The following is a 9,810-nucleotide window of genomic DNA, read 5'->3' as shown; positions in this document are numbered from 1 at the left end:
TATCCTCTCCTAGATCCTATACCTACAAATTACTTCTCTCCTGATAAAATGGCTGATTACACTTTGAGTGACACTGGAGTACGATGCCACTTCTACCCATTTTGTGAAGTAGTCAATGGCCACAAGAATGAATCGATGCCCATTATTGGCCTTCGGGGTTATTGGTCCAATCACGTCCATGACCTAGGCTGAGAAAGGCCAATGCGTAGATAAAACCTGGAGTTGAGTGGGTGGGACTTGTATACGATCTCCATAGATTTGACACTTATGGAATTTTCGAACATATTTTATACAATCACGTTCCATGGTCATCCAATAGTATCCATTACTTAGGATTTTTCAGGCCAACGAGTGACCTCCTGCATGGGTCCCACAAACACCTTCATGTACTTCCTGCATGATTTGTCTTTCCTCTTGCAATTCTACGCACCATAGGAGGGTTATATCATGGTTCTTTTTATACAATATTTTTCCATCTAAGAAGAATCCCATAGCTAGCCTCCTAATTGTCTTCCGGTCGTTATTGGAGGCTCCTATGGGGTACTCCTTCCCTTGAAGGTGTGTTTCGATATCATGAAACCATGGCTTTCCATTAGCTTCTTCCGTCATTATACAATATGTTGGCTCCCTATGCAACCTTATTTGAATGGGTTCAATCTCTATTCCGGGCTCAACCTTAAATAAAGCCGCCAATGTTAGCGCATCAATAATTAAATTATTTTCTCCTGGTAAATGCGAAAAAATGCTAGTATCAAATTCCAACATCATTCCTGAATGTACTCCTGATACGGTATTAACTTGGAATCTCGGGTTTCCCACTCTCCAGTCAACTGATGAATTACCAAAGCTAAATCTCCTTTTACGGTTAATTCTTTAATGCCTCGGTCAATAGCTACTTGTAAGCCCAATACGCATGCTTCATACTCAGCTACATTATTGGTATACGGAAAGGTGAGTTTGGCTGTGACTGGGTAGTATTTACCCTTTGGTGATATAAGTACGGCCCCTATTCCATGCCCCCATACATTGGTCGCCCCGTCAAATAACATCATCCACCCAACATCATCTTCCACTTCTTGATTTATTGAATCAATATCTTGATCCAAGAAGTCAAACTCCATGGGTTGGTAATCATTAACGGCTCTATCGGCCAAATACTTTGCTATAGCGCTCCCCTCGATGGCTTTCCTCATCACATATGTAATATCGTATTCAGTCAACAACATTTGCCAACGAGCCATTCGTCCCGTCACTGTGGGTTTTTCAAAAACATACTTGATCGAGTCCATTTTAGAAACCAGCCATGTTGTATAATACAACTTGTATTGCTTTAACCTGCTAACCACCCATACCAAAGCACATGTTTTCTCCAGGTTAGAATACCTAGATTCATATTCCGTGAACTTTTTTCTTAGATAATAGATGGCGCACTCTTTTCTTCCAAACTCATCGTGTTGCCTTAACACACACCCCATGGAATTTTCTGATATTGCCAAGTACAATATAAAAGGCCTTCCAGGTAGAGGGGGAACCAATACCAGAGGGTTCAATAGAGATTCTTTTATTTTTCTCAAAAGCTTTTTGACACGCCTTATTCCATTTTTCGGGGTTATCATTTTTTAATAGCTTAAATATAGGCTCACAAGTAGCATTCAACTGAGATATGAATCAAGCTATGTAGTTTAATTTGCCTAGGAAACTCCTAACTTTTTTTTCGGTTTTGGGACTAGGCATTTCTAGAATAGCCTTTATTTTATCCGGGTCAACCTTGATCCCTTTCTCACTTACAATAAATCCCAACAGTTTCCCTAAAGAAACTCCGAATATGCATTTTTTTGGATTTAATTTCAATTGACATTTCCGTAGCCTTTTAAACAGCTTCTCTAAGTTCATCACATGGCTATTCTCATCCCAATACTTAAAAATCATGTCATCTACATATACTTCTATCTCCTTATGCATCAAGTCATGAAATAACATCACCATGGCTCTTTGATAAGTTGCCCCTGCATTCTTTAGACCGAAAGGCATAACCTTATGGTAAAAGGACCACCATAAGGTGATAAACATAATTTTTTCTTCATCTTCCGGGGCCATCTTAATTTGATTATATCCAGAAAAGCCATCCATGAATGAAAACAAGGCATGTCCCACCGTATTGTTTACCAACACATCTATATGTGGAAGTGGAAAATTATCTTTAGGGCTAGCTTTGTTCAAGTCCCAATAGTCAACACAAACTCTCACTTTTCCATTTTTCTTCATTATTGGAACTACATTGGCTATCCATTCTGGATATTTGGCTACTTCTAAAAACCAGCCTCAAACTATTTTTGAACCTCTTCTTTTATTTTGATCAACATATCTGGGCGCATTCTCCTTAATTTCTATTTTACCAATTTGCTATTTGGGTAAGGGGGTATTTTATGTGTCACTAGATCTATGTCCAAATCCGGCATATCCTGATACGACCATGCAAAAACATCTTTGTATTCCTTTAGAAGGTTTATTCCTCTTCTATTTTAGCTTCTAGGATTAGGTTTTCAAAGTTAACATCAGTTTCTGGCTCCTGAATACTGGTATGGTTATTTTCCCTATCCTTGCATTAAACAAAAGTAAAAAAAATTTTGACAACTGATCCCATGATGCAATAAATGTAAAAGAAATGCATACTTGTTTTATTGATGAAAAAGATAAATGGTCCGAGGCGATAATGTCCACGGATTACAAAAAGAAACTAAAATAAGAAAAACTATTACATGAAGTGAATTGGGTAATCAAAAGATGTCCAGTTCTAGATTTCTACTCCTGTAGACAACGGGTAGATCCATTTACTTGAGTCATTCATGGGATTCCCCGAATCCAAGGACAATATGCTCTTCTGTCTCATTTCTTCCTCAAGAGTGATTTGATTTCCTTTTCGAAAGGTCTGATTCATTGGCGGGACTTCTGCTCCCCATTTGGTGCTTACTCTTCCTGTGCGCCTTTCAATTCTAAGTATTCTTTTCTCTTCAGCCTTCTTCTTATGGTCATCTAGAGTAGGAGTATATATGACGCCGTATCTCTTATTTATACCTTCTAGTAGCAATGGTATTGTAATACCCTGAAGATACTTCCCCAACCCTTTACCTAGGCAAAACCCTGATTTAATCATTTCAGAAGCCACCATATGTGCCGAAGAAAAGATCTAAGGTTGAGGGATAAAAGAACCCTCCATTATAGTAGTGGCGTTGATGATTTCAAATGCTCAAAATGAAACTTAATGGGCTTCTTCAGCTGCTTCCACATAGGGAGTGCAAGAAGGTTTAGTAACCACTATATCAGTATCTCCGTAAACACACACCAATTTATCCCCTACTACAAACTTCACTCACTGATGCAAAGATGATGGAACTGCCCCTGTATTATGTATCCAAGGCCTTCCCAAGAGACAACTTTATGAAGGCCTAATATCCATGACTTGAAAAGTGATGTTGAAGGTTACTGGTCTAATTTGAATAGGGATTTCAAGCAACCCTACTAATTCTCTTCGTGTTCCATCAAAGGCACGCACCACCAAATTGTTTGGCATCACGTAAGAAGGATCAATGGGTAACCTTTGCAGCGTAGTCATTGGCATAAAATTGATAGATGACCCATTATCTATCATTGATAGATGACCTATTTGACAGGGCAAACAACCTCCTGCCCTATTTGACCTGCTGCAGTGAGTTCATTGAACACCCAATTTAGAGACATTTGTTGAAAATCCACTTCATCCGTCCCGTTTTCTATCATTTCGATGTTGTTACCCCCATGATTGGGCAAAGGGTTCCCCTGGATTCCTCGTTGTTTATCATCAAATGCAAGCCATACGGCTTCTCTTAGTGTTTGAACCTAATTTTTGAATGTCCAACAACGTCCGATGGTGTGCCTGGGAGTGTTAGCGTGATATGCACACTTGGCTTCTGGATCGTACCATTATGGAAAGGGTGTCGTAACGACCATCCCAGGAATGACTGAAACCAAGTTCCTTTCCAACAATTGTGGGAATAATTCTGAATATGTCATTGGAATAGGATCTATTCTTCTCACATTTCTCTAGATGCCTCAATCATGTGTTCGAACATTCAGTTGGGTGGGCTTAGGCCCGGAAGGAACAACTTGGGGTCTCGTGCCTGCATGGACAATCTGATTAAAAGAGGGTTCAAAAAAAAAATTCCTCCTAGGCCCTTGGCCATGCCCTCTTTGATATTGTTGCCCTCAAACCATCTGGACCTCTTCTTCCCTCTTCTTGTTTATCCACTTCTTGCCTGGACCAGTCTCTGCACTACTACTTTTAGTTCTTCCGACTTTGATAGCTGTCTCAATCCTCTCTCCGATTGAAACAATATCCATAAAGCTATGGGAGGTTGCCCCCAAGAGATGTCCAAATTAAGGATCTTTCAACGTATTCACGAATAAAGAAATAGCCTCCCTATCTTCCACTGAAGGGCTTACTTGAATGGGCATGTCCCTCCATCTATATGCATATTCTCTGAACGTTTCGGTGGGTTTCATTTGCATACTCTGCAAGGTCATACAATCAGGTGTCATTTCTATAACGTGGTGGTATTGAGCTATGAAAGAATTTTCTAGATCTTTCCACGTGCGGATTCGAGCTCGATCCTATTGAATGTACCACCTAATAGCTATCCCCGTTAAGCTATCCTGAAAGCAATGCATCGTCAGTCTCTCATCATCGGTATGTGCAGCCATTTTTTGGCAATAGAGGTGCAGGCAGGTCCGAGGACAATGAGTTCCATCAAAATTTTTGAAATCCGGTACTTTGAATTTTGGTGGCAAGATGACCTTTGGCATGAGGCATAAGTCATTGGGATCTATAGAGTCAAATGTATTGGATCCCTCAATGGCTTTTAGGCATTCCTCTAGTACGTCATAATGACGCTCGACCTTAGATCTATTCATCCCTAGATCAGAAGCTACCAGTGGGGAAATCCCTGCCACTGGAAATCCCTGTGTTGGCACAGTGGGGATGAACGAAGATATATTTGGCATCGGTCCTTCTACCCTAGGCGGTGGAGTTGACGTTTGTCCATGAATAGGGGTGAACCTCGGAGGATGAGTGGGGTCCGTATCTGTCTCTGAATCATTCTGTACTTCTTTTCCTTTCCTTATCAATAATTCCAGGATTTTTCTCATTTTCTCATTCATTTCTTCTTGTCTTTGTTCTATGCCCAGGACCCTATTTTCTAGTTATTTGCCAATTTCTCTTACTTTTCGCTTGGTGTTGTATTAGTGCGTAATAGTCTCAATGTTGCTTCTCATTACTCAAACGACTTCTGTGGTTAGGAGCTGCAAACCAAAACTTCCCTTTTTAGAACCCTAAATGCATAATTATGCGTGCATGAATGTTTAATGCATGATCATAAGATGCGACAATAAATAACTACATTGCAAAGATTATTAAGACAACGTTTATTATTTCAAAAGCGAGTACATGGATAGTTTGACATTTTATTTCAATTATAACTTGTTTTCCCTACATTTATTAATTATCTCTATGTCCAGGCTTTGTTGATCTGAGTTTCTACTTGAAGCCTCTTTCTTAAGGCTAATGTTTCTTCTTCAACTTGTATGCATTTGTCCCTCTTTCACTTCACATTTTTTTTATACTTACGGATTATCTGGCATTCTTTATCTTTTGACTTTTTAGCAATGACTTCAGCCTCCCTGATCCTTTCTTCCATTAGGTCTTGATTCATTAGAGCTTGTAGTGGATTTGGGATTTCTGCGACTTGCAGATTAATCCGATCAGAAACCCACTTGTAATAATTCCCACGAACTTTCGTTAAATGCTTACTCGAGCCAATGACGTGTACAATTTTCCATTTAGCTACAAAATTTCCTATCTTCTTGTGATCCTCTTCTTGTTCGTAGGTGAACTCCAATTTGCTCAGCCCGTGAGCCACAGGTATAAACTGGCAAGACCCAACTTGTCTTCTGAACATGAGGGGAGCGTAGGCTATCCCTCCCTATGGGCCTAGTAATGGGACCCATGGGAAATCCCCGCATCTATACACCATATTCGAGTTCCCCATCCATGGGACCAACCAAAAAAATCCCTTGGTTTCCCAATTACGCATTCTATCAGCCCATTCTTCCTTGCTTGGGTGTTCCTCCCATGAAGCTTTCTCAAAATCAGTCAAAGGGATTCGGAGACTAGAATATAAAGGGTGAAAATGACTCTCTTTGCAAGGTACATGACTCATAAGCCATACATAAAGTAGAGGGACACAACATTTTAATCGACCCTTCCCCTTAATTCGGCAATGATTTAGAGATCGGAATGTTTCTACCAAAATACCTGGAACTGGATTGACGCATCATTGGATCTGGGCCAAAAAGGAGACGGTTCCATGATGAATGACCCCCATTTCCTTTGGGAAGATTACCAACCCATAAATAGCAAGAGCTAGCATGCTCATGTGATTTTTCTCTGCTTCGTCCCGGTTTACCATTACTGTCAAATTTTCCTAGGAGATGGTTTTATCTTCTTTCCCTACATGCACATTTACCCTTTGAGCCTTGACCTCAAGTACTTTGCATAATTACCTTCTAAAATATGTTGTTGTATTAGGCTTGTAGGACTCGTAGGTCTTTGGCAAGTGTAATAGGGATACATATTCCTCCATCGTTGGGGCCATGTCTACCCCTTCTAGAGTGAAACAATGATAATAAGGGTTCTAGAATTCCACCAACACATTTACCACATCAAAATTAACCCCCACATGTAGCAAGAAATCGATATAGCCATATAACTTTGAAAATTCCATGCGCCTTTCAACAGTCCAACTAATCCAGGTCTTTTTTAATTCCTTCAAGATATTAGCCCTAGTGTCCAACCTAACCCGGGCTGGTAACACCTCCTCTGGGTTTTGGTTCAAATTGTCTCCATAACGATTCTATTGGGCTTCAGAGTATGTTCGAACAATGGCCTCTTCTTCTTTGTGTACCACCATTGGACCTGTCATGAAATAATTTCAAGTTATCTTAGAATCATGGCAATGTAGTGATGGGCCTAGTATGTATGCAAATGAACATGATATTAATGATTCAGGACAACCAATTAGTCACAACATATGCAGGAAGATGTGGGCCCTATTTCAATCCCATGCGGGAGATTGGTTAAAGGACCTATCCTAAAGGTGGGATTCTGTGGACGAACATGTGTGGTTAAGCTCTGATTCTTAATGGAAATAAAGGTTCCCAACCTGTCCCCTATCCTCGCCCAATGGCCTTGGACAAAGTTCAAACTGAGCGGAGTGGTTCACGGGCCCCCAAGGACCTTGTCCCATGAGGGCTAAAAATATTGTGCTCCTTTTTACTCCTAAAGGGTGAAACCCGGGTAGAGGGCTAGTGAAAGTATGTGAATCCAAATTTAACCTAATCTCACTATCCCATATGCATGTACATGCTATTTCAAAATTAATCACATGCTTATTCAATGACCAGAGCAATAGAGTATTTATAGGCAACCACATGCTTGAACCATCATGGAAACAAATATTCACATTACACCAGGGATATTTTCAAGTATGGAAATTAAATGTTCACTTTAAATCCAGGATATTTACAAATATAGTAACAAACATTCACATTGAAGCAAGGATATTCACATATATGGGGACTAAATGTTCACATTAATCAAGGACAATCTACCTATATGGAAACTAAATATGCACATTAGTTAAGAATGTCTACATATATGGGAACATTAATTCATATTAATAAAGGATATCTATCTATATGGTAACCCAATATTCACATTAATTATGGATGTCTACATATATAGGAACATTAATTCACATTACTTAAGGATACCTACCTATATGGTAACCCAATATTCACATTAATTAAGGATGTCTACATATATGAGAACATTAATTCACATTAATTAAGGATACCTACCTATATGGTAACAAAATACTATCAATAATCAGGGATATCTACATATATGGGAATATTACTCAAACATATTTACTGAAATTAGGATAGCTTCCCAAGAGGGGGGGTGAATTGGGAATTTAAAAACTTTCTTTTAATTTCTTTTAAGAATACTTAACTTATTTTATTGTTTAACCAATTCTTTGACTTGTTTGTTTAATTTTTCAAACACACAATAACTTGGTTTCTTTTATACATTCAACAACACAACTAATTAAACATCCACTCTTCAACAACACTATCCAAACCAGTCAAACACAATTGGAAAGCAAAACAACAAAGTCAAGATTAAGATAACTGTATCACTATTTAGATTGATGAAAGTATTCAAGATTCAGTACTCTTGGAATACAAACACACTCCAATCAATATCAAACTTTAAACAATTTAACTTTCAGTTTTTGATTAGTTTGTAGCCCTTTAGTGAATTTGAATCAAACCTTGTATTAATGAATTTACTTCTTCAATATGATGTTCAATATGAAATCCAATCACTCTTTCCAAATATTTAGAATTAAAATAAACTCCTGGTAAATTTATCTTTGGGTGTTTAACCAAGTAACGTACTCCCATATGATTTTTGCAAAGTAAGGTTTAACCAACGTACTCCCTTTCGGTTTCCGCAATCCCAAATCAAAATTGAACCTTCAGTTTATTTAACTTCCAAATTATGTAGTTTGTATGTTTATCAATTAAACCATCCAAGCAATTGTATATGTACTGAAAGTAAAGAGTAAGGGAAAGAGAGAGTGAGACCGTGATTTTTATGAGGTTCGGCTTATACCTAGCCTACGTCCTGGCCTTTGGCAAACCACCAAAGGATTTACTAAACCTATTCCTTCATAGGGTAGAACAAACCTTTACACACTCCTTCAGTAGGCTAGAGCCCGCCTCTCCAAACAATGTCCCCTTGTTCGGTCACTCCTTAATTAGGCGAGAGCCTGCCTCTCCAAACGATGTCCCCTCGTTCAGTCACTCCTTTATTAGGCTAGAACCTGCCTCTCTAAGCAATATCCCCTCACTTAGCGAACAATCTGAACACCTTGAACCATCCAAGAACTACAACAGATACAACCAATAGATTAGTACAAAGAGTGCTCACACAAAGAGCTGATTAGTACAATTTACAAACTAGTATACTTCAAAGTAAATAATAATATGGAATTTTAACTTGAAGCTCAAGGAAGTATATCACCGATTAATTCTTTCAATGATTGAAAGATTTAGAATTTGTAGCACAATTCTGGTGGAAGAAGATCAACAAAAATTTAGTCGAATTCATGCATAATATGTGAGCTTGGGAGCCTTTGAATGATGAGAACAATTGAGTGAGTATTGAGTGCTGATTTTGTTCTTAGTTCTTAGTTCATTCAATGATCTTTGAGGCTTATTTATAAACTTGAAAAAGTATTTTACTTGATCCCCAAATGACTTGGAGTATTCCCCAAATTTTCATAACATTTAGTTTTAAAAAACTAATTTTTAAAATTTTCCCATTGGAGGTCAAAATTTAAATTTTCGTAGGGTCAGTTGGCTGACCAGGCGACTGGAAGGTTGTTTATATAGGGTCAGCCGATTGGACAGGGGACTGGGTGCTTTCTGTCTCTCAAAAATCAGTTCTATTAGCTGGTCAGTCGACTAACTAAACACAGTTCATTATGGTCAGCTGACTGACCAGACAACTTTATTGTGTTGTTGATAACTTTGACCCCCCCTTTTGTATTGTGGTCATAACTTTCTTTATATAGCTCCAAATTTACTGTTCTTGGTGTCAAACGAAAGCTAAGAGAAAATCCTATAACTTTATGTTGAACTTGTTTTAAA

General features: G+C 38.5%; 1 protein-coding gene across 1 annotated transcript; it reads right to left on the bottom strand.

Annotated features, from left to right (window-relative positions):
• Nucleotides 1-764: 764 nt before the first annotated feature.
• On the bottom strand, nucleotides 765-1,289 carry LOC131148291 (uncharacterized). The gene has a single exon (XM_058098009.1). It carries the CDS (start codon nucleotides 1,287-1,289, stop codon nucleotides 765-767), a length of 525 nt encoding a protein of 174 aa, XP_057953992.1.
• Between the last annotated feature and the right edge of the window lie 8,521 nt (nucleotides 1,290-9,810).

The sequence above is a fragment of the Malania oleifera genome, chromosome 2 (genome assembly GCF_029873635.1).
Source record: "Malania oleifera isolate guangnan ecotype guangnan chromosome 2, ASM2987363v1, whole genome shotgun sequence".
Taxonomy (NCBI): Eukaryota; Viridiplantae; Streptophyta; class Magnoliopsida; order Santalales; family Ximeniaceae; genus Malania; species Malania oleifera.
This window is presented reverse-complemented; position numbering and strand designations above follow the sequence as displayed.